The following is a 25,583-nucleotide window of genomic DNA, read 5'->3' as shown; positions in this document are numbered from 1 at the left end:
CAACGGTGCTGGGTAAATAATTAAGGAAACTTTATTACGGAACGAGACAGGTAGGAACGAAGAAGTCGAAGGATGATCGATTTCCATTGGCTGAGTTCTCGTTAAAATTATAAACAAGTTTTCCTCAATCAGATGCGTCTTAACATCGGTGACAATGTTTTGAGAGATCAAAGCAACTACATGTTAGAATCAAAACTTCTTAGGATCCGTTCCTTCGCCCCTCAGATAATTTGCATGCTTTAAAATCGCGTGAAACTTTTGAAACGTTATTCGATTCCATGCATATCACAGTGTAAGCGACTTCGCCGCTCGCTGAAATTGTATGACTTGTTACCCCACGGCATGTACAATGCATATGCATGCAACCCTTGTCTCCCCCACCCTCACCTATTCCTTCGCCGCCGAATTGGACTTTGTACACCGATCGCGAACAGCGGGATTCTCGCGGAACGAGCAGAGAAATCCAGAAACTACTCTCCCACCCCTCAGTCGGTTCCCAGCTTATAGATATCCTAACAAGACTTCTTACCCCCGACTGCACTAGCATCATCGACACATCGAAGTAAGCCGAGTTCTCCTTCCGCTCGGATTTCAATGAGTTCTAAAGATAACTTCTCGACTGCGAATCCTGTCTCAATAGCAATCCACCCACCCCTTTCTGTCATCCCTTTCTACAGTTCTCTTCCTCAGCTTCTTGTTCCTTCCGTTTGCAACCCCTTAGATCGTTTCTCCTTAGAAATTTACGAATCTAAGATCTACCAAATTCCGACAAGTTAACTCGAAACGAAATGGATGCAATTCTGCAAATACTGGATGACAATCTTTATTAACCCTTTTGATTCAAAGGCAGACGTCTTCTGTAGTTTTAGAACTATAGTTTGGCCGAGTTTCACGGGACATCTTGTACAGTCACCGCGACTACAACTAGTATTCTCGTACTAAAATTGACCCTCAGACATGTACGAGGGTTTAATAGTCGTCGACTATAGTCGAGACGATCGTACCGAAAGGGTTAATACTAGTTTGAACGTCGGCCAAAAGGCGTGTTGCCGAACTGCAACAGGGTGAACGAGGTCGGCCAGTTTATAAGCGTGTTGCTGGCTGAAATTACGGAAACGGAAGGAGTTCGAAACAATTCAGCCGCGACTGGTGAATTAGTGGAGTGCGAGATATTGCGGGATCCGCGATTTCGAGCGGCCTCCTCGGACCTTGATGACGAATAGCCTATCTTCTAGACACTCTCGCGAGCGTAATTACCGGTAGATAAATTGTCCGAGGAGGCTCGTGTTCTAGGAAATGGAGTATGCTTTCGAGGCGAAGAAAGTATGAAAAGGATGTTTGCTAATCGATGATCGTTTGGGATTTATTCACAGATGGCTGCGAAAATAAGAAGTGCGATTATTATGCTGAATGCAAGAGCGACAGCGGAGGGGAGGCCAAATGTGTCTGTCCTAGCAAATGCGAGAGCTCGGTAAGTGTTTTATAAGAATTTATTTTTATGAGAATTAATCAAATTTAAAAGGATGATAGAATTTTCATATAAACACCTAAAGGGTATATCTTGAGTAAACCAAAGTGGATAATTGTATTCCTACAAATATTTTTCATACATCTATTGTACACTTCAGCGACTTCGCAAGAGACGGATTAAAACATAATTTTTGGAGAGGAAAGGCGTTACGTTGAAGCTCGAGTATACACTCAGCCGGCTGATCCCTAAAGTGCATTGAAATAATTGAGTTAATCCTTATCAAAGTGAATTGGAACGCATCGTCAGAAGCTTGATTAGTTGATCCCGATTTTCCAACGCGCAAATCCTTTTGTGAAATAATAATTTTAATCCCACTTTTCAGAGAATACTTTCGTTTTTTTAATGAAAAAGGAATGAAATTACGTTCTGAATTCAAAGCGGAACAAACTATATTTCTTTCTTCCCTACTTTAAAAACAAAATATGAAGAATTTCGAAAAAGAATCTCACAAAAATCTGTTTCTAAAATATACATTTGCAAGAAATTCGAGCCCACCTAGCGTTTATTTAAAATAATAACGCTTTATCGGCGTAGCGCGAGTTAATGCACCTGTACGAACAAAATTGTGTGCCTCATAGCTGAAAAATAGCAGATGTTGTTATCTAAATGACTGGCCGTAATGCGACCAGGTAAAGGGGTCATTTCAGATAACGATAGTTATTTATCCTCTACCTTTTTCCGTTCTACATAATGCTTTTACTCTCGAAGAAGGTATTCCGAGAGACACTATTAAACAAAGCTTATCAAAATACGAATCTAGTGGAATTAACAAATTCCATCGTCGACATCGAGATCGTGTGTGGTTTTGGTATCATTCGGTGGACAAAAAATTACTGTATCGATCGATCTAGGAAGCGAAATGATCGTCGTTAGACATAATGAAGCATGAAACGTTCCGGCCCTCTCGGCCTTCACGTGTTCACCGGCATTTGTGGTGTTAAGCCTCGCTCGTTAGCGCGGCCTAAGTAAAATATTCATACTATGATGGATGTGGCGTCGGGTATATGTACAACGAAGCCAGAATACCTGCTTCATGCACGATATTTCGCGCATTTCCGTTACGCTACGCGATGTTGCGTCACCAAGTAATGAGCCGTTCGTATTATCAATACCGATACCGTTTCAGATCCATCGGTATACAATTCATTTTCATCAGAAAATTCATACTGAAAGTCTTAGAACGGGATTAATTTGGAATTTGGAATTAATTTGGAATAATACTATCGGTGTTCAAGTCCTAATGATAAAAATTCTCAAATCTTCATCGAAAGAATAAGTCGAGGTTTTCGAACGATAGTTAGTCAAGTCTTCCAAGGATCAAAGATCGTCATATCGATTGCTCAACGAGTCTCAGGAGCACCAGGAAGAAGCGTACTAATACAGGTGCCTAGAAAAAAAGGGAAAAAGAAAAGAACAGTAGGAGTAATCCGCGTTCCAAGGATCTCCCGAGGACAAAGTAAAATTTCCCCGAGCAGAAATATTCATTGGGAATGGAGAGCACGTCAGAGCCCTCCGAGATATCGTTAACCCAGCGAGACTTCCTTCGTCGATCCTGCGGAGACACACGGCGTGGAACGATTCAGAAATTCACGGATTCGTGGAACGTCCTGCTGACAAAACCACCAACGATTCTAGCTCTTCAACGGTGCTATGTTCCTGGTCGTTCAAGTAACTGCCTGCTGCGCATGCTTCTTTTTCTAAAAGCTTCCGGTAAATGTGGTCGAACCGTAGCTACGGCCAAAAGCTACACGCCGTCCGGCCCTTGGAGGTATCCAAAATTCAACGACGTCAACGTTAAGAGAACGTTTATGGGAAAGACAGACGCGAAACCATCAGCATGAACGACCTTTTTTCGAGAGCACCTACGTGCCATCGTTCGGTGAAACTGCGACGAGACTGGCATCGAAGAGTTCTTTTTCCTTAGTTAAGGAAAGAGATTATTTTTGCAGAATTTTCAAGTAAAATCCTATGGGTTAGTCTCGTAATTTAAAGGCTAAAAATATATTTAGAAATCTAAGAGAATAAATGACTAATGTGCAATAAAAAATAAAAGTGTACGGTGAATCAGCGTAATTTTTCACGCAAAATCGTCAAAATTTCCTCGCGTTTCCCGTTTTAAACGCGAAATTACATCTTTCCCGCACGGACGCACAATGTTCCCACGAATTTGACGCGTCAGCGTTCCACGAGCACGGGAAGGACTTTCGAGGAAAGATGGGATGAAAAAGGAGTGAATCGGAGCACGGAGAAAGAGATGAGGGTTAGAAGCATTGTTTGAACTGCAAACGAGGAATATCGGAGCGTCCCAGGCCACCCTCATCCTCTCGTGAATCCCCTCGTAATTGTCTCGTAAATTACAATAAGAAAGAAAGTGCGTATCAACTTGCCAAGGAAACCAATTAAAACGTATCCACCCACGGTAAATATCGTCCCTCGAGCTTTGTTATTCCTTTCGAGCTTTGAAAACAAATCTCTACTACCGTTGATCAATGGGATAAATTAAAAAGAAGAAGAATGTGAAAATCGTCCATGAAGATTTGAATAACAGTTAATTGTCTTGAAATAAGAAAATGAATGGCAATATGTTTCGAATTTAATGGCAGAAATATCTGTTAGCCTCGAATTCTAAAAACATTTTCAGCGAGACGGTAATCAGTTAACACATGTGTGAAACCAGCATAATAAGCTAGATACTACGGTCGGGCTAATTAAGTTTCACTCTTACGCGTATTATTTTCTCACCCCGTGTGCGCGTACACACGGTCCATGAACCGGCGTCGCGACGCCAGTCGCACCTCTAGCTTGTGGCTGCCCTGGTGCAACAAGTGAGATACGCGTCCAATCTCGCGTTTTTCTACAGTTCGTCGATTTTCTGCTTTTGGTCATGATTTGTTGATGAACACGCGTAGCACGAAGCAAATTTTGTTATCTAAACATTTCTATAGCAATTATACAATTTTCATATATCCACCATTCTACATTTATCAATATTCTCTTAATAATGAATGGAAGATTTAAGGGAAAGATTATCCTTGAAAGATATTCACTAGCCATCTAATCATAAACTTTGTGCTTTTATTTCAGGGCAAAGAGCCCGCAGATGCGGAGAAAGTTTGTGGCTCTGATGGAATAACTTATTCCAACGAGTGTTCGCTGAAGGTAGCATCTTGCACTTCTCAAACTCACATCACTGTCAACTATATAGGTGACTGTGGTAAGTATTCTGATCGATACGAAGTTCATTTGATGTTTATCCTTGAAACGATCTTTCGTTTATGAAGCCAAGATCTCGAAACAGTGTTAGGAAAAATGAACATTTTCAGAGCTGTGTGCACGGGTAGAATGCGAACACGGAGCACACTGCATGGCTGGGGTATGCGTGTGCCCAGACGAGTGTCCAGAAAACACTGGCGAGGCAGTGTGCGGCAGCGATGCCAAAACGTATCCATCCGAATGTGAACTTCAAAAGGCAGCCTGTGGTAGAGATCCTAAATTGCCAGTGTTGCACGTGATATTCTACGGCGACTGCGGCGATCGATTCGCTGTAGCAGCATTGAGTACGTTTTTAATTCATTAGCGAAAAAAGAAAAGAATGTTTCGATAGCAAACATAATTAACCCGCGGTGTACCGGTCGGCTGTCGAGCAATCAATAATTAACCGCATCATCGAAAAATACCTTGTTAACGAAACTAACTACCTAACGCGTCGTCTAACAACTTTAATTCCATTAACCGTCCCTTAACCGCTTCTAACAGCAACGATGTCGACGCCTGCGGTGGTTCGATTGGCCACTACCGCCGTTGACGTGACCAGCACCCAGGTACGCGAAGCTTGCAAAAACATTAATTGCGACTTCGAGGCGACCTGCGAGCTAGGACCCGACGAGTACCCGAGGTGTAGCTGCAAATTCGACTGCGCCTCGATTTCACCGGAAAACATGCGAGTCGTTTGCGGCAGCGACCTAAGGACGTATTCGTCCTTGTGCGCTATGAAAATGGAAGCGTGTCAGAGGCAGCAAGAGCTCAGACCTAGACCCCTTGAACTTTGCCAAGGTTCGCGATAACCTTCGATTTCCTGTATATCGTATATGCCTGAAATAATTGTGACAATTTTCTTTCTAATTAGCTTGATTAATTGTATCGCTTATTATTACGATTTGGTGTTAAAGTTATGGGTTACACTTTTATTTGAAATGAGCGAATGAAATACTGATATCCTTTTATGGAAATATATCATAAGCAATTGTTCTATACAGGTATGGAAGTAAAACCCTGTAATGGAGATCCACCATTGGTGGATGCAGATGGAAAAGAATACGACTGCGGTAATGGACCAGAACGAAGAGACTGTCCCAGTAACAGTTACTGTCATCAAACTACTAAAATAGCTCGTTGCTGTAGGAAAGGTTTGATCATTTTCTAATATCAATTTCGAAAATCATTCATTCCATCGATAAATATTTGTCTCAGAAATTGAAAATATGAAATGAAACTGATTATTAATTCTTTAGCTCAAGGTACCCAGGTAGTGAAGTGTACAGATTCCTGGCACGGTTGTTGCCCGGATGGCAAAACAGCTGCACGAGGACCCAATGGTGCAGGATGTCCTAGCTTGTGCAATTGCAACAGGCTAGGTAGTGTCTCTGACACCTGCAATCCAGAAACCGGACAATGCGAATGCAAACCAGGTGTAGGTGGACTTAGATGCGACAGATGCATGCCTGGTTACTGGGGTCTTCCTAAGATAAGCGAAGGTCATCAGGGATGCATACGTAAGAATATTTCAGAAAACCTATCTGTTATATATATTTTGCATAGAAATGAACTAAAGGATGATCGGCTGTCTATTAACCTACCACTGTATACACGTTCAACACTAACATGGTTTAATTTGATAAATTGGCACACAAAGGGAATCTATTTGTTTCAGCGTGCGGGTGTTCGCTTTTTGGCTCTGTCAGAGAGGACTGCGAGCAAATGACAGGTCGTTGTGTTTGCAAACCGGACATCCAGGGTCAAAAGTGTACTATTTGTACCGACCACAACAAGATACTAACACCTACTGGTTGCTATTCAGGTATCATGCTGGATAAGATCAGACTGACCAACAATTCCTCTAATAACACTAATTTAACCTACTGTCTTATCAAAGACACTTTACTATCTTTTAATATTTTAACTTATCTTCTTTTGTTTAACAAATTTTCGCACTCTACTAATAATCCCTAGAAGGCAAATTAGATACAATTAAATGATTGAAAGAAAACGAAAGAAAAATAGAAAGCTTAAAATTTAGAAATTTGAAAATTAATTATTCCTATCCTTATTAATTGAAATTTTAATATATTCTGCAACAAGTGTTAACGAATTCAATTTCGTTTTTTTCTTTTTGCAGCGGACACAATACCACCGATACCAACGTCCTGTAACGAACTGGAATGTTATTCCGGTGGGCAGTGTTCAGAGATCGGTGGTCCACACTGCGTCTGTCCATCGTCCTGTCCATCGGACATACCATCGGTACCGGTATGTGGTAGCGATGGACAGACATACGACAACGAGTGCGAGCTAAGGCTGTACGCTTGTCGCCACCAGGCAGACGTGGTCACTCAAGCTTTTGGCCACTGCAGAGGTGGGTTCACTGAGCGTACGCCGTACAGGCCGCCTTATATTCTGCATTACTAAACCCATTAACCATCGGGAACACTTTTAACCCTGGAACGGCTCCTGGACAGGATTGGAACCTGTGCGAAACGCACGGGCGTCCAATTGACATTCCGTCTGCGTTTTAATTATCAATCTAGCGAATAACTTTCAAATTTAACTAATTCATCTGGAATCAGTTTAATTTGTACTCGTTAAGGATCAAGTGATCAGTAGGTTTATTAGGTGACGAGCAGCGAATGCAATTAATTAAATAATTTAAAGGAGGATCTGAATTGTCGAAGCATAGTCGTAACGATTTCGAGGGTTCGTAAGATATGAATTCTAGTATAATTCTCTTGTAGTTAGGAACTATTTTAGACAGTGAAGGAGCCGGATGTCTGTGTAACTTGTAAAGGATTCGTTAGGAAGATACGAGATTAATAAATTATTAAATAATATCATCGTTTAGACGATGTCGAAACGATCGTGCAGAGAGCTTGATCGAAAGTAGGACTAATATCTAACCTGTTCCTTTGTATCCACTACGTGATAATAAACTTATATCAAGTTTCTACTGAGATGTATACATATATGTTCATAACCCCCTAACACCTGATAAGCTTGATCGCTACTTTGCTTGCTTTCTTCATTAACGTCCCATTTAATTAATCAGACATACTTCATTTAAAGGTAAAATTCTTGAATATCGATGAACCATGTAACAAGAAAGAAAGCAAAGTTTCATTATAACCTAGCTGAAGTGATTGATCTTTGAAATGTAGGGAGTAAAATTGAAAGTGCAGCCTGTTTGCCCATTTAATCAGAATTTGTCAAAAGTGAGAGAATCGAAGCGTACTAAAGATCCAGTTGGATTCATGGAATTTCCTTTATCCCAGGAGTGTACTATCTCACTCGTAGGTAAATTCCAGGAAAGTTGGTGACGTTAACTCGCGAAACTAAGCGGCAAAGGTGGATTTAACTAAATCACCGTCAACTTCTAGCCAAGTCTCTCGTCCTAAGTGGTCCCTGTGAGATATGCCCAGCAGGGACTTAACATTGGAACCTTAAGAAATGGTAACGAAACGTCTCTCGTCTCAGCTGTTAAGCACGGTCCTCCGTCAAAATAAATTAGCCCCGTCGAAGCTAAAACCGTCGAACTCGGAACGAACAGTCAGCCCGACTGCTTTTTGATATCGTTGTCCGCCATAAATTCAACCCCCCCCTGAAGATTCGGCCGGTCTCGTGTTCAACGAATCGAAAACCCTGATAAATTTATTGAACGACGAAACTGAAAAGAGATTCTTCTTCCCCCTTCTCTTTCCAATCAATTCTAGCATTGTCGACTAAAGAATTCTACCTCTGTCTTTGAAATAATTTTTAACAAAGTTAAAAATATACATTATAGAAATAAAATGAAAACAGAATTGACTTTAAAATTCCCATACGATTAACGCGCTGTAGCAATAAAATTTATGCAGTAAATAGATTTGGAAGAAAAGGAAAGAAGAGAGTACGCAGCTGTCGTCTCAAAGTATCCCACAGCCAACGTAGAAAGTTCGCGAAGCGAAACGTTCGAATCTATTAAAGTCTCCTCCTGCTTCCGTAACCTCTCACCCCTTATTTTCGATTGCTCAGCCCTCTCGAAGCATCGGGCCTCGTCCTCGATCCACGTCGTCTGGTCCTCTCTCTTGGTCGCTGGAAGTCAATCTCTTAAAAAGTTCTTCCTCCACGGAGCTCGTCCTTTCGAGTCAAACATAAATCAGATTACTTTGGAGCACGCGAACCACCCTCTTTCTACCTCCGCCCACTGTCTCTTCGAAGAGTAGTACCCTTTATACAGCAGCCGGCAGCTCCTTTTTCATCGCGTTTCCTCCACTTCGCAACGCGCAAGAACGAGGATTCTGTGGCCGAATGAACGCGGTACCGTGTGCCCGATGCCACATCAAAGCCTGTAAATACTGCACATCGTAGTTTCTTTCAAGTTTCCTTCAAATTTCTCGTCGAATCAAAGGATACCTTTGACGGAAGTGTGAAAGTATGAAATGCTTCACTTTGAAGATATTTCAGAGCACAAGATACTACAAAGCGAAAGGAGATAGCGTACTTTTGTAGTTTAACTAATTTTTTTTTTTATATAAATCTAGCAGATGTAGCGATAACCAGAATGTTTACTCTCAGACGTAAGGAGTTTCTAAAAATAACAGAGAACGTTCGCATTGATGGATGGTCGTTTTTGAATTTTAAAACGTTAAATTGATTTTTCGCTGAATCTCATCGATAATTCCAAGCATTCGGAAACGTAAATAAATGTTAAAGTAGATGGTAACTGCAGTACGTCGTCATTGGTTCTCGACTTCATTCTAAATTCCACGCTCTCAGCGGATAAATACGGGGCTAATCTCTCATCCTTGTTCGATTCTCTTCGTAATATAAACAGAAAGGGGATGAAATAATGGAACAGCCAAACGGTAACGTCGATGAGCAAAAATAAAAAAGGAAATTCGTCCCAGATGAAAAGGCCAATCGTCGAAGCGAGGAAATTCACTCGGTTCGTAAATGTCAACTCGTATTTCCCGTCAGAGTCTGTTCCTCGCCAATCGACGAACACTTAAATTGACTAAATCGATCCCCCTCGCTCTTCGCCACTCGACATCGATTCTCGACGTGGAAAATATTTTCAATGGGGACAGGTAGGGAGAGAAAATGAGTTTCTCCGTCAGTTTTGTCTCGCAGTCGATAAAGGGTCGATTATATCGGGAGAAATACGGGAATACGACGGTACAGGGATAGTTAGGGGTGGTTAGGGATAGGGTGGAGAGAAAGGGACACACGGCGGAGGTGATAAAAGGAAGGAAAAAGATAGCATGCAGCAGAAGTCGTGGACGTAAAATAATAGGAAGCAACGCTGCAATTGGAAAGTAATTAAAATCCCATCAAGCCGCTTCCAACTGCTGTTACCAGCTCCGCGTTGTCGGCTTCGATAGAATTAGCTTTCAGATTCTCATTATTTAGAGAAAACTGCGACGCATTTCCATTCTATACCCTCGCTTTTGTTTCGATCAGCATCGATTCCCTGTGTCCGCGCCCCGATGAAATTAGTTGGAACGTTTAAAGGTCCGAAGGTTTCAACAAGTCGTTTAAATCGCGTTACAACGATTGGATAAATTAATTGCAACCACAGGTGCGAAAACTTCTGAATTTGTTATTGGTTTAATATCGATTCTATGCTTTCGTAAAACTAATTAGTAATTGTTCGATTATTTTGATACGTATGAATGATCTGATATAATTCGTTGCTCGTCGAAAACGCGTTTCTCTTTCTAATTATTTAAAGAACTACAATTTTTTTTGTTGTATTTTGAATGGAACAAGCATAGAAATCTTGGAACTTCGTGAAATTTTCAGACGACCCCATGGTGAACACGGATTTCCCCGTGAAAAGGTATACAGCGGTGCAATATACCCAACCAGCAGCCGCCATTTCACCATTGTCCAAATCGACCAGACATCTATTGGTACCGGAACCGGATCCACGTTATTATTACACCCATCGAGCCCATCAGGAAACCATCACGATCGACCGGGATAATTTGAAGCATGGTAAACTTAGAATTCATTTTCATTTTACACTCATACGCTTAGAAGCAATTTCTAATTCATATTTTCTTATCTCCATGAATCATACGGTTAATTTTTCCAACCTATGTTAAATTTTTTAACAATTCCGATAATTGCATAATTCCTTATGTAATTCAATTCATTATAAATGTCAACTTCTATAATTGGCGCTTCGTAATTTCGTTCGCTATAACATTCGCAATGTGACGTGATTAATAGTTTCAAATAGTTCACATTAAATAGAAGGAACTCTCGATGTGCGTATAAGCGTAAGCGTTTACGCGTCGCTCCGAATCGTCGATTCGAAATCCGCTTCGCGATTAATTCTGAATCGGCTCGACGTCGATAATCGGATACATACGGTTTCGAATGACGCTTGTTCGGATACCATTTCTCTCTCAAGAAATGGAAAAGTAGGGGAACATCAATCGAGCTATTTCATTTTTCAGGAGTGGCGGCAGCGTATCGACCAACCCCTGCAACAATTCGGGTGGTTACCGCGTTGTTGGGTGATCTATGCACCGACGACAAAGATTGCACTATTCCCAACAGCGAATGTTCGAATGGAGGATGCATCTGTTCGGATGGGTACGCGGAAACCAGCGACAGGCAGGAGTGTTTTGGTAAGTAATTTAACATAATTACAAAAAATTGAAACCATATGGTCATTTCAGGTAGAAAAATGAAAAATAGACAAATTTTCTAAGAACCCGCCCTGTAAGAACAAAGTCTCCCTTAAAGTAATTTAAAATAACGAAGCTTCCGTTTGATTGAAATTTTCGGCACCGTTTGAAAGCTCACAGAAGAATCTAATTGACCCTTTTTCCAGCTAATTACGTGCCTGTAACGCCGACCGAGGAATTTCGTGCCTGCCTGTCGTATCCGTGCCACGCGACGTCAACTTGCATCGATCTGCCGAGCGCGACGTTCGTTTGCATCTGTCGTCCAAATTACACCGGCCTATTATGCGACGAGGAGATCAACAAAAGGGATTACGAAGTGCCGTCGTTCGACGGCAAGAGCTACGTCAGAATGAACAGGTTGAAAGCTTACCACAAGTTTAGCGTCGAGGTCGAGTTCAAGACGTACGCCGACAATGGGATTATACTGTACAACCAACAGAAGAGCGACGGGACCGGGGATTTCGTCTCGTTGGCTATCGTCGACGGGTAGGTGGTTGTTATCCTGTAAATTAGTGCCAAAGACACGGAATTAACGTGGCTCCGAGCCCTGATACGTTATCTATTCTATGCCCTCGTTGAATTGGACGCTCAAGGCCATTCGTGGCTAAATCCTGCTATACAGTTTAGCATTTAGTGTTTCCTCGTTGTTTTATCCCTTATATTTTCAACGTTTATGGACTGTAGAAACGGGGTATTAAATATATTTTTTTATCTAACAACAGTTATCGATTTTGCTTTGTGAAAATATGGAATAGAGAAAATTACGGTAAGGTTATCTACTTTTGTTCCGAAGTTAATTTTTTCCTCAGGCACGTTCAATTTCGATACAATTTGGGAAATGGCCCGGTGATATTGATCTCACCCGAGAGGGTTACCATGAAAACGTTCCATCGTGTGGCAGCGAAGAGGTACCATAAGGATGGTGTTCTAATCTTCAACGATGGGGAGGATGTTGCCGGGCAAAGTCAAGGGATGCTGAAGTCGTTGGATCTGAATCAGGACACGTTCATCGGGAATATGCCCACAAATTCTTCCAAGTACGTATCTTTTACCTAACCCTTGCTATTTAGACATCCATTTCTATATTTTCTTTTAACCATTTTTCATATTTTCCTGAATGTATGGTGTAGTAAGAAATCTTTCAACGTATAATCTTTGACACAGAGTTTACGACAACATCGGCACCAACCACGGTTTCCTCGGCTGCATAAGGAAGCTAAAAATCAATAGAAACTTCGTCGATCTCCACGTGGGTCACGACAAGGACATCCTAGAAACGTATCGAGTGAAAGAGTGCGGGGAAAACGCGTGCGCGAATCTGCCCTGTCAAAACGGTGCAACTTGTCAGCCAATTTTCGAGGAGGATCTTTGCAATGACCGTGAATGCAGAAGAATTGAGAAACGAGGAAAAGGGAAGAATAAGAATGGAGTGAACATTGTACGATGCAAGGGATCGCATTGTACGTCGATCGATCAACGAAAATCGAAGAAGAACGCGAAGAAACGTTGCGCAGCTCCTAAATGCGACTATGATTACGATGTCGATTATGAGAATAGTTACGAACACGGAAATTATGCGGTGGAAAAGTATGAGCCACCTGATTATCGGTGCATTTGTCCACCTCAATTCACTGGCAGAAATTGCGAAGAATCATTGGATCCATGTTTAGGTGAACCTTGCCAACATGGGGCTACTTGCGATATTCTTCCTCAAGGGGGTTACGTTTGCAAATGTCCACCCGGTAGAACTGGCGAACATTGTGAAATTTGTAAGTAATAGAAAGTATTCTGATTATAAATCCTCTGATCATCATTATCCTCCTCTGATAGAGCAAAGTACTGTGTAATTAATTTGACAGAATTCGCACGAATCCCTTTTCATTCACCCCTAAATTTACCTTCCATCAATTATAGTGGACGCCGAATTGACGGAGCTGTTAATACCTCAAATGTCCGGGGACGGTTTCCTCGAACTACCCTGCCTCGAGGGTGTCGCTAAAGCGTTCTCTATAGAGCTTTGGTTCCTTACGCACGCCAGCGATGGATTGTTACTTTACAATGGCCAATTGAATAACGGACGTGGTGATTTCATTAGCCTGAATTTAGTCCACGGCAAGCTGGAGTTTCGATTCAATCTCGGAAGTGGTATCGCCAATATCAGTTCACCGGATCCTGTCACGCTCGATACGTGGCACTGCGTTAGAATCAGCAGGCTGGGTAGAGAAGGTGTCCTTCAATTAGATGATGGAACGGTTGCCAGAGGGCTATCCGGAAATCCTTTGACAGAGCTGAATTTAGAAATGCCTCTCTACGTGGGGGGTGTTAAGTAAGTTTAATTTCGCCACTGATTAATTCTTCGGCAATAAACGTACATGGAATATTCGAAATACAAGAAATTCAGAGAAATTTTGAGAGATAGAAAATTAGTATTTTGATAATTGCAGACATTGGAGAGAAGTCCATCGACTTGCCGGAGCCTGGACTGGATTAGTAGGAGCAGTACAAAGATTGATGGTGAATGGAAAAACGTATCAAAACCTAGCCGTCAACGTTACTCAACACAATACAGAGATCTATGATGGTCTACCATGTCCTAGCAATGAGAATCCCTGTCACAATGGCGGAGTTTGCCTACCTTTACTAAACAGTTACCTCTGCAAGTGTGCCAGTGGTTACAATGGGCTTCATTGTGAATTTTGTAAGTTTATTATCTATTATCCAAAGTCAATAAAAATGGAATCTTTAAATGTATAACATTTTTTAGTCATGGGATACGATGTATCTACGGAGCTTTCAGAGAGGCCAGTCCGTTTCAAAGGCGACAATTTCTTGCAATTCAGACATCGTAACGGAAGAAGGTAAACGATTGATCGATAATTCAATATATTTTGACTCGTAAAGAATATTATATCGTACACTCCTATAAAAGTCACTGCATCACACCTCTCGAGGTTATTCCGAATTAGGAGCATCAAGTTTAGGCTGTTCGATAACACGTTAGTAACGGTAGAATTTAATTAGTTCCTTCTTATCAAAGTATCACTAACCTTTTCTGATTGTGTAACACCGACTAGTACTAACTCGACTAACACTACCCTCGGCGAGTACTATGAGGAGTCCTACTCCGACTACGACTTGGAGGATGATGTCGACTACGAGTACGACAGTTACGATTACACGGAGTAAGTTTCTAGGAAAACTGGCTGTGGTGTACTCGTTTGAGGGAAAGGCCTTGTTCCCTGTGATCACCTGTCGCTGTGTTTGCTATCCTATTTTAAATCCTGTTATTCAAACCCTTTGAATCTGATCAGAAAAATCCTACATCATTTTTTGGCAAATATTCTTCGTCGACATTTTTCGACTTAATGCCAAGAACATATTTAGAAACGCAGATTTGAAGGGTCAAAAATAAGAAGAATGAATAATTCTTTCATCGTAGTGTACTGCTTGCTTGCCTGTGTCGTGTCACGTTATATGGCACCGTAGATCAGTGTCGAAAAATTAGGATAATAAACGAGGATTACAAAAGATTGTATTTTAGGCGCAAGGGACAACAATCCAACAAGTTTGAACTGAGACTAAGAACGACGCATTCGGAAGGTCTTATTGCTTGGATTGGAAGAGGGAAGATCGAACATCTTCTATTGTCATTGCACGGTGGTCAAGTGGTTCTTACGTATAAAAGCAGGAACGAGCAGACGTCTTTGAGAAGTAGGGTGTGTATTTTTAAAATAATAAAAGATAGCACATTACTCTAATGCTTTAAATATTCATTTTCACTGTGGCTTTCAATGTACTAAATTTCTTATAATTGGAACCGTTTATTGTTTCATCAGAAATTAACTGGCTCTAATTAACCATTGATGATGTATTTATATTGATATGTGATTTGAATTCATTATTTATTTATATCATTATCATCCACGTTCCAAATGAACTGATCAATGCTTAACAATGCACGACGTGATCATGAACAGCTCAAATAATTGATAAGAATGAAATACTCGTAGGTGTATTAAAATCAAAATTCAAAGAATGGGAACATCCTGTCTATCCTGTCTATATTTCAGGAACGAGTGGACGATGGTTTCTTCCACCACATCAAAGCCTCGAGAAGACGAAGGGCATTGACGATACAAATCGACGATTTTGCCCCTGTGAAGATATCGACGGAGACAACCCTTTTAACAACAAACGGCAAACTGTTCGTCGGCGGGAAACCGGGTCACCGTGGCATCAAAGGATGCGTGTCCGAATTCGTGGTGGACAAACGTCGCCTTCAGTTGGCCAGGCGGAAAATAGAGTACTGTCACGACAACGATGTATGATAACGAATCCAGGGAACGACGATTGTCAACGTGACGTCGCCTCTGGCCAAGCTCGCCGACCGGACGACGCTTTCGTCCTCGACGAGTTAGCACCAGCCGAAAAATCCATGACAACGGACGAGCATGGAATCTTTGGTGTTCGTCGGGAACGAGACGGATTCGCGGATACCGTGAAACGTGACAGGAAACGGAATTAGAGCTGAACTCTGATCCGTATCGAGACACGCGATTCCTGCCAAAGTTGTGCGAGAGTAATCCGTTGAAGAAGATAACGATGATCGTGCCATGAAAAAAAAAAAAAAGGGATAAAATCCTCGGATTCAATAAAACGTAGCAAGCTAACTCGTATATTTATTTTCGTTTCGAAATAGCATAGGAAGGAGACGAAGAGGAGACGAATGCGCGAATCGTCGCGCGAAACGCGGTACGTTCTCATCTAAGGACAATAATATATTTTTAAGGTGACGAAATTAATGATTAAACGCGTGTACGTATATAAAACCAAGGGGGGGATAAAAAGATGTTAAGACTTCTATTTGATAAGTTAATCAATGTGGAAGAGGAGAGGGGATAGGGGAGAGGGCCAGAGGCGATATTAATGGATAATCGTTAGACGTTAATCGGTAAGTTATATAATATATCGGAGCACAGCTATAAATGTTTAACGATGCCCAAGACTGATTAAGAGGGACGGTAAACGAGGACGAGTCGAAGGTGTTGAATAGTTTAAAGAGATATGAAACAATATGAGAAAAAAAAAAATTATAAAATGAAACGACGAAACGATAAATCATCGGTGTTATGTTTGAGTGTTTCGGTAGAGAGATTTAATGATCGTGGATTTATCCGAATAGAGGAATGTATTTTAAAGGACTTGTTGATTTATGCCAGTAGAGGACAAACAAAGATGATGAAAATGAATTAAAAAAAAAAAAATTATGTACACTGACAGACACACACGTACACTGAAAACATACCAGACTATATTTGAACAGGATCACACCGTACAACGTTGTTTCTATAGACAAGCAAGGCTTTTTACGAAAACGCGCAAACGATATGTATACATGATATTATGCAAATTACATTCCATGTAATGGAGAACAGTGCGAATTAAATTCTATGTAGAAGCCACGATAACGCGTATCGTCGGTCAACGATCATATCCTGTTACATTTCGAGCCGGTACAGAGAAATGCATCGAGCTCGCCTCGAGGATACTCCATTTCCCTTCGACAATCCATGACACATTTATCGCGTGAATAGCTTCAGCATAAAGTGTAAAGCACCATTTACAAGCGTAACGACGACGCTTCTTCTTGATATATACATACAGGGTTCCACTGCGATCGATTCAGAATGTAAATGGATTCAAATTGGAAGGGAACAGAGGCGTGCATGCATTAAAAGGCGGAGAACAACGACGAATCGTTTCCCTGATACGATAACATTGTCCAACAGTCTGTGTTGCTTATAGAGTTTTATGCTCTGCTTGCCAATTTGCAAATCGTTATCCTCTATCATCTTTAGCTTCTGAGAAATTTTATTTAGAATAGAAATTTATATTTTTTGATCACGTGGTTGTGAAAAATATAAATTTATTTGAAAATCAAATTTCTCAAATAAATATGATAGAAATAGGCGATCTGCAAATTTGTAATTAGTACATAAATGATATAGTAAATATTAGAACACTAAAATAAAAAATAAAAATTGATGTTTGTTGGACAATGTAATTATTTTGTGGGGTGAATGACTTGAAAGAGACACTTCGAATATTTTATTATAAAAAAATATTCGAGAAGCGATTCGATCATTTCATGTAACAAAGAATAATGATCATTACATAATTATGTACCGCTTGTATGTAATCGAATGATCATCGAGAAGTGTCTGAATGAAAATTAACGTATGCCTGAGAGAAATATACGAAGATGGTTATACTACTTGTAAATATAATTACCACGCGCTAATTCCACAAATTATTATCGTTTTAATGTGTAACATGCGGCTACGTAAACCGGACCTAAAGAATCACCAGGACGACCTAATTAATCGTAAAATGATTCATCGAATCAGCCTCTTTCGACGATTTCATTTCTGCCCAACGTTCGTGAGAACGAAGATGTCTACGTCGACGTGTTCTTCCCTCCCCTTTCCCCCAATTATTAATAATCGAACTGAGCGTCTAAAACCAGAAGCCTAAGTTGATTGATTATTGAAACCGACTGTCGATCTATTGCGAAGACGCTATCGAAGATTTATTCTCGACTTGTTTCGTCGAACGTTTCCAGCGTCGCTCGACAACCTACGAATAAACGTTTTATTTGTAAAAAGAAAAAAAAAAAGAAAATGGGAAGAAGAACGAACAATTGTTAGCAAGTAAGCGACGAGAATGCGGGAAGCTGGTAATTCTAAGATCGTTTTTGAGTGCATTATATTTGCGTACGTAATTGTAGAGTCTAAGAGCGAACACGACACATATCTTTGACGTGTATCAGTTTTTTATACGTATCAAATTCGACGTGTATATACGATCATTTCTGTCTGGAAATGTTCGACGTCCAAAGTGTTCGCGTGTTTCTATTCAAATTAAATTGGAATGCAAATAAATATGCAAATTGTACTATTAATGGAACAGTGAAAATGATCGTAATTTGCTGCAAAAATAATATTTTTAGCAGTTTAATAATTCAGCGAAAAAATTGTAATTTAATCAAAACTATGATAGAGGAAATATTATAATATTAGATTACCCGTAATTAGTTTTATTACTTTATTTGTTCCTTAATGAGAGTAATTTTTAATACATTAAAATTCATTTCTTTTGCTATCTCCTCTATCGCTGTTTTTCTCAAATTATCAATTATTGCGCTAAATTATCAAAAACAGCTTTATAACAATTCGAGAAACACGTGAACGTTTTAAACTTCGACTTCGTTACCGAACATTTTTTAACGAACCTTTCTCTTCGTTACGTTCGTTCGTTTCGGAGGCACGCTTACGCGAAGTTTTGATAAAAGAATCGCTTTTTCTCTATAACATTGTAAAACGTTTCGAAACAATCATATCCTGGTCGTATCCGACTGAGAAGATCGAAACACGTGTTCGTTCTCGAACAATAAAAAATCGTTCCTCGTTGTTAACGTGCGAGAATTGAAATGATCGTGAGCAATATCGTCACATATCTTTTTCTCTTGAAATGTGATCCTTTGTATTCTTCCAACGAATATCACGTTTACACATATCGAAACTAAATTTTGTGGCCAGTGTCTCTGATTAGACGGAGTGAAGAAGTGTTTCATTGAGACAAGGAAAACGTTTCCTTCGATTCGTCGAAGCAGCTTTCACGAAATAGTATGCATAAAATAAAATAAAAATTTTAAATGCGTTTCTATTTGTAAATAAAAAAAAAATTGTGTTAGAAATACAGGACATCGAGAAAAAATGAAATGATTGATTGAAATTTTCATATTTAATTTCTTGTAATAATTCGTGAAAGACTATCGATGAATCGCAAGTGTGTTCGTTATTTAAGTATATATCGTAAAGCTCGCACATCATTGTAAAATTGCAATGCGTCAAGTGTATTCTATAGAATACGGTATGAGATAATGAAACGCAATCAAGGTGTAACCATAACAATAATTTACGTTGTTCAATAGGACACCAATTTAAATCGACGCGATGTCGATAAGAGCACACAGGAGCGAGAGAAAAAAAAATGAAAATTCCAATCCATGCCTGATAATTACTGCCAATATAGATAGCGATCGTGTGAACGATGTTTAACTTCGACTTCCCTTCACTTCTGTAACCTACGAAACATTCGACAAAGGGGAGAAGCGATTATCCTTATTGATCGACAAGAAATGAAACAAATTTTCGAAACCTTTCATTGTACACACATTGTTCAGTGTCGTTTGGTTTCGGCGAAGAACACTCACACGACTGGACACGATCATCTGAATTAGGTTTTTTATTTACTTTGATACCGTCTTTATTGCGACCACTTCGCCGTTCGCTGACCTAAAGTATTTGTGAGCTATACTGTATAACAAAAGTACGCGTTGTAAAGTGACTGTATATACAAATATAAATTATGCGATTATCTTGAGGTTTATTTTCTTTCAACCCACAAATGCGGAGATAAATTTTCTTTTGAAGTGTGAAAAGTTAAGCTTTTTGCTACATGCAGTCGTCCCATAAAATATTCAAGCTCTCTGGGAGTACTTTACGTATTATGGGAACATAAGTTCATCATGAAGGTTGAGTAAGGTTCTAATATGTACATGGATAAATATTGAAGAAAATTCTGATGTAATATTTGAAACTTATAACTACCTGATATTTTTCTATTTTATCCTAACTTAATTTCAATATTGTAAATACTATATTATCCCTGGGCCCAAGGAAGTTAAAATAAATTACATCTTAATTAATAAAACTAATAATAGCCTAAGAAAGGGAGTCAAAAAATATTTATTAAACCTATAACCGAATACATTTAGAAGACCTTACACCTAAAGGTTTCACCTTACCCAATTTGGGGTGCATCCGGCGAGGGTCCACCCTGCCCATCACAACAGCAACCTCAAACCGAGGAACACAAGGGATACTCTGGTACCGAGAAGGTAACTTCTTTGATACCCGAGCCCTTGCGACCTCAAGAGGCTCTTCACCTAAAAATTCCACATTCCTTTGTCGGCGCTCCCGTCGAAGGTGACGTCTAGCTGAGCGTCTCAACTTTCTGTCAGACTTACAAACCGTGAGCCACTTTCGCGACACTTGCGCTGCAGATAACAAGGAAACAGGATCTAACTTGCGTAAGATCAGCTGCGAAACCTCGGGCGGAAGTTCAGAAATGAAATCCACCTTCGGGGGTTGCAGTAATCCAATTGCGCGTAGGAAAGACCTGAATAACTCCATGTTGCTCCTAGTAGTGCAAGAGTCAGAATGATTGCTCTTGGAAAAATTCGGGATTTATATACTCTCTTCGCGGTTGGGCGCACGTCACGGTCCGGTGCACCGACCAATCACGTGCGAGTTCATATATACTTATGTACTTCAGTACATAATTTATATTACAAGGGGAGGGGGAAGGGGTAAATATCAGATCCAATTCCTAATTAGAACAATTTGTAGTGAAATAAGGAATCGAACATGTACATATTGATTACTGGTACGACCTCACTTCTTGATCAATTGTGAGAAGAGAATTTTTATGTTGAAAATAATTATAATTCATTTGATTAGCAAAATTGTATATTTTTTAAATTTTATGTTACATCCCGCTTGTAAAACTGCACTACTCTAGCCATCATGAAGACTAACAAGGGACATTACCCAATCGACACACGCCGATTTTGATGCCCTTTGAGTATGATATAGAACTCAAAAAAATATTTGACACGTATTTTTTTTATCGACAATCGTCCATGCTGAAGGGGTGAAAATAGCCCTCAAATTTGGGGTTGATAAACATATTTTTTTGAATATCTCAGGAACTATTAGGTGCAGGCGAAAAATTCAAAATGGAATTTGTGTGTTTTTGAACAGCAAATTTTTCTATGTAGCCACCTTTTTGATAAATTTATTTGTTTAAAAAATATCTTGAAAGATAGTCTATTTTTGTCATTTCTTTCACCACTTCAGCATGGACAATTGCCGATAAAAAAATACGTGCCAAATATTTTTTTGAGTTCCATATCATACTCATAGGGCATCAAAATCGACGTGTGTCGATTGGGTAATGTCCTTGTAAGTAAGATTCTAATATGTACATGGATAAATATTGAAGAAAGTTTTGATATAATATTTGAATTCATAATTCTAATATTGAAACTTATAACTACCTAATATTTTTCTATTCTATTCTAACTTAATTTCTGTATTGTAAATACTATTATTAGTATCCTTGGGCCCAAGGAAGTCAAAAAAATTTACATCTTAATTAATAAAACTTATTACTAAGCCTGCTATTAGCCTAAGAAAGGGAGTCAAAAAATATTTATTAAAACTATAACCGAATACATTTAGAAGACCTTACACCTAAAGGTTTCACCTTACCCAATTTAGGGTGCATCCGGCGAGGGTCCACCCTGCCCATCATAATAGCAGCCTCAAACCGAGGAACATAAGGGATACTCTGGTACCGAGAAGGCAACTTCTTTGATACCCGAGTCCTCGCGACCTCAAGAGGCTCCTCACCTAAAAATTCCATATTCCTTTGACGGCGCTCCCGTCGAAGGTGACGTCTAGCTGAACGTCTCAACTTTCTGTCAGACTTACAAACCGTGAGCCACTTTCGCGACACTTGCGCTGCAGATAACAAGGAAACAGGATCTAACTTGCGTAAGATCAGCTGCGAAACCTCAGGCGGAAGTTCAGAAATGAAATCCACCTTCGGGGGTTGCAGTAATCCAATTGCGCGTAGGAAAGACCTGAATAACTCCATGTTGCTCCTAGTAGTGCAAAAGTCAGAATGATTGCTCTTGGAAAAATTTGGGGTTTATATACTCTCATCGCGGTTGGGTGCACGTCACGGTCCGGTGCACCGGCCAATCACGTGCGAGTACATATGTACTTATGTACTTCAGTACATAATTGATATTACAAGGGGAGGGGGAAGGGGTAAATATCAGATCCAATTCCTAATTAGGACAATTTGTAGTGAAATAAAGAATCACACATATACATATTAATCACTGGTTCGACCTCACTTCTTGATCAACTTTTATGTTGAAAACAATTATAGTTGATTTAATTAGCAAAATTTTATATTTTCAAAATTTTATATTACGTCCCGCTTGTAAAACTGCACTACTCTAGCCATCTCGTGGCAAAGGTGAACATCAAGATAAGGGTGCTATATATTATCAGAATCTAAATGTTCTAAATTTATTTTAACACCGATTTTTAATAAAGACCGCTTTTCGAGAACGGGAATATTAAAAAAGTCGGATAGTATAAGATAAATATAAAAAATTAAAGCCCTGTTATTATCTTCAAGTTACCACTAGATGATTGTAGCAATTCTAATTCCATAATCAAATTTCTTTTTGAATAATATAAGGACCTCAAACTTTTTTGCATTCTGTTTAGTAATGGGATTTTTCTAGGGACTGTCGGTAAAGTTTTCATCACCTATTTTTATTCAATTTCCTGGTTCATTTGTTTCACTGCTTACCGCCAGGTGACCTTAGCAGTATTATTTCTAAAGCGCGCAAAACAAACAAAATAAGAATTTTGTTATTCTCGTAAATTACTCTTTTTAGCCGCCTTATTATTTCAATATTAATATTCATCTTTGTTTAATCAATTCATTTTATTAATGCCATCCTTCAATATTTCTATCAGAGTCACACTCTAATCCTCTACCGTAATTTTGATCCGACTTTAATCCATTAAACAAAGCTATAGAAAGACTACCGGATATTTGGACACCATTTAAAGTTCGACTTTTCGAATGAAATCTATTTGTACGTGCTCTTGATAGCAGTCAGAAAATTACGAACCGTCTTCCGTGATGCGAACAACCGCGACCAGTTGGTCTTTCTACCTATACCGTTGCCAGAGTAACGTTTCATTCATCATTCCGGGCAGCATGCAGTTTGCGGATTCTGCATTCGTTTCCGGCTGGCGAGCAGTGGCACTTCATTCTTACGAGTTACACCGGAAATGCCGAGAGACAGATCAAACCAGATGCCGAAGCATTCGAAATGTTCTGGCTTCCTCTAGTATTCTCTATTTGTGTTTGCCCGTATTTCGTGGCCCCGATTTTCCTCGTTAGTCGAGATTCCACGCTCTCCTCTTTTCTTGTCAGCTCGTCAACGGCCGCGAAAAAGAAAATATTCAGGAATCTCTCGGTTTCTCTGGGATTTGCCGAGCAACGGGGCAACCGTGTACTTTGATAACGCCACTTTCCGACCGGAAACACCGGCGCTTCGCGAAATTGCGAACGTCAGTTTAACCCTTTCCAGCCTGAATATTCCTTTTTCAACCCCGGAACAGTAGATTTAAATTTAATTTTCTATACCATATTATCCTTTCATTTTTAGTATAAAATACAAATACGATATTACGTTACAGAGATTTAAATGTTTCACGGAAATTTGTCGAGGATCATTATCCTAAATACTTCCCCATTATGGTAAAATACATTCGTCGCACAGTTAATTAATCACGAGGCATCACTGCGTACCTCCATGGAGTCCAGTTTCTAACGTTTTTGCGGAGCTGGAACGCAAATCTGTTTCTGACTTGCATTTGTCATTCCGACCCGTATACGTATTTGCACGACTGACATTGGAAACTTTCCTCGACGGACTTTTTGATTAATTTTCCGACTTATTGTTAGACTCGACGTGTTTGCTACGGACTCCAGGGAATTCTTCCACGCTTTGTTGAATTCTAATTTGAAAGTCATTTAATGGTGACTGACTGAAATTACCCTTAGTACTCGGTGACCATTTAACCGTACTCGTACTTTTATACTAAAACAGTAATTTACCAAAATAGGGAAAATAAAATCAACGATTCTTGAAGAAAATTTTTCTAAATATGACGAGTAGTTAAAATAATTTTCGAACAAGACACAATCAAACGTTCGAAACTGGTCGATTCGTGTTACGATCGATGCACGTGTTATAAATTCTGACGGCTAGTCGACAGGAAGAACGCGGAACGTCGAGGTAAGGGTTACAAGCAAAGCCCGCCAGTATCGACGTCGATAAATTGTTAAAGGCCTGTTTGAATATTCGACAGTAGAACGCGTGTTTTGTTCTCGATGTGTAGCGATGCCTGTCGAAAGCACATCGTGACAGCTGATTCTGGCTGGCACGTTTAAAACCATGGCCACCGATCCGCAAGTTAATTTCCAAGTCTGACTCCCTTGTGTATTTCATATATCAATACCACCGCTTGATCTCTAGATAGCTAGTTGTTAAAGTCGAAAGTCGAGTTCCGTCTTTACACTGGGGAATTGCTACTTTCAGTAACAGAAAACTTGATTCGTTTCAATGAATCCTGACCAACTTCGATTACATTTAATTTTACTTGATCCCATTAAATTTCTATATTCAATATTATTTTATTACAATTCTGTATCGAGGGATTTGTTTAATTAATACGTAGCAAAGTATATTAAAATATCAATTATTAACGATATTAATTAATTTTTAAATTGAAATATTTAATTTTATATCATTAATAGAACACGTTAAATATCATAGTGCAGGTTATTTAGATTACTATCGTTTCATTTTCCAATTTAAATTTTCTACTTACGAAATTGATACAAATTTCATTTCTCGTTATTTGATTATACAGAATTCGAAATTCCAATTATCGATGACTTTTCGTGATAGTCAACGAGTTGATTTAATACCTAAAATTGCGCGTATAAAGAAAAAGTTAATTATGGTTCGTAATCAGATTCGGAGCCAATCTATCGGACGCTAGTCGATCTCAAACTTTCAAACAAAAAGTTTCCACCAGTGAAAGGAGATAAAAAGAGGAGAATCCTGATTCGTTTCTGAGCATAGATCGAACCTCTCGAACGCGTGTAATGACGTTCGAGTATGCTCGAGATTTATAACAGAGACTGCAAATCTGCATGTTAATTTTCATGATCCCTTCATCGAGATATCGATAGAATTGAATAGACTATTGCAAAGTTCTGAAGAAGGTAGCTGCCCATGAATAGATGAATCTAAAATATTCCTCTGAAATTGACACAGATCTATTCCCAAAGTTCTACAAAAAAAGCGCAAATAT

General features: G+C 39.6%; 1 protein-coding gene across 11 annotated transcripts in view; it reads left to right on the top strand.

Annotated features, from left to right (window-relative positions):
* LOC117605741 (agrin) overlaps window positions 1-18,159 on the top strand; it is a 347,580-nt gene extending 329,421 nt beyond the window's left edge. For 9 of the 11 annotated variants that reach the window (XM_034327402.2, XM_034327399.2, XM_034327409.2 and 6 more), the window contains 19 exons: window positions 1,374-1,471; window positions 4,616-4,745; window positions 4,855-5,088; window positions 5,288-5,584; window positions 5,788-5,937; window positions 6,043-6,303; window positions 6,462-6,608; window positions 6,927-7,163; window positions 10,583-10,777; window positions 11,245-11,418; window positions 11,625-11,964; window positions 12,288-12,515; window positions 12,643-13,247; window positions 13,393-13,804; window positions 13,923-14,176; window positions 14,243-14,336; window positions 14,553-14,660; window positions 15,020-15,194; window positions 15,549-18,159. In XM_034327402.2, coding sequence (XP_034183293.1) covers window positions 1,374-1,471; window positions 4,616-4,745; window positions 4,855-5,088; window positions 5,288-5,584; window positions 5,788-5,937; window positions 6,043-6,303; window positions 6,462-6,608; window positions 6,927-7,163; window positions 10,583-10,777; window positions 11,245-11,418; window positions 11,625-11,964; window positions 12,288-12,515; window positions 12,643-13,247; window positions 13,393-13,804; window positions 13,923-14,176; window positions 14,243-14,336; window positions 14,553-14,660; window positions 15,020-15,194; window positions 15,549-15,806 — 4,397 coding nt within the window. In that variant the 3' untranslated portion in view covers window positions 15,807-18,159. The remainder of the gene's footprint in view (window positions 1-1,373; window positions 1,472-4,615; window positions 4,746-4,854; window positions 5,089-5,287; window positions 5,585-5,787; window positions 5,938-6,042; window positions 6,304-6,461; window positions 6,609-6,926; window positions 7,164-10,582; window positions 10,778-11,244; window positions 11,419-11,624; window positions 11,965-12,287; window positions 12,516-12,642; window positions 13,248-13,392; window positions 13,805-13,922; window positions 14,177-14,242; window positions 14,337-14,552; window positions 14,661-15,019; window positions 15,195-15,548) is intronic. The other 2 variants (XM_034327405.2, XM_034327404.2) reach the window with 2 other exon arrangements.
* Window positions 18,160-25,583: the final 7,424 nt, after the last annotated feature.

This window comes from Osmia lignaria, chromosome 14 (genome assembly GCF_051020975.1).
Source record: "Osmia lignaria lignaria isolate PbOS001 chromosome 14, iyOsmLign1, whole genome shotgun sequence".
NCBI classification, from domain to species: Eukaryota; Metazoa; Arthropoda; class Insecta; order Hymenoptera; family Megachilidae; genus Osmia; species Osmia lignaria.
This window is presented reverse-complemented; position numbering and strand designations above follow the sequence as displayed.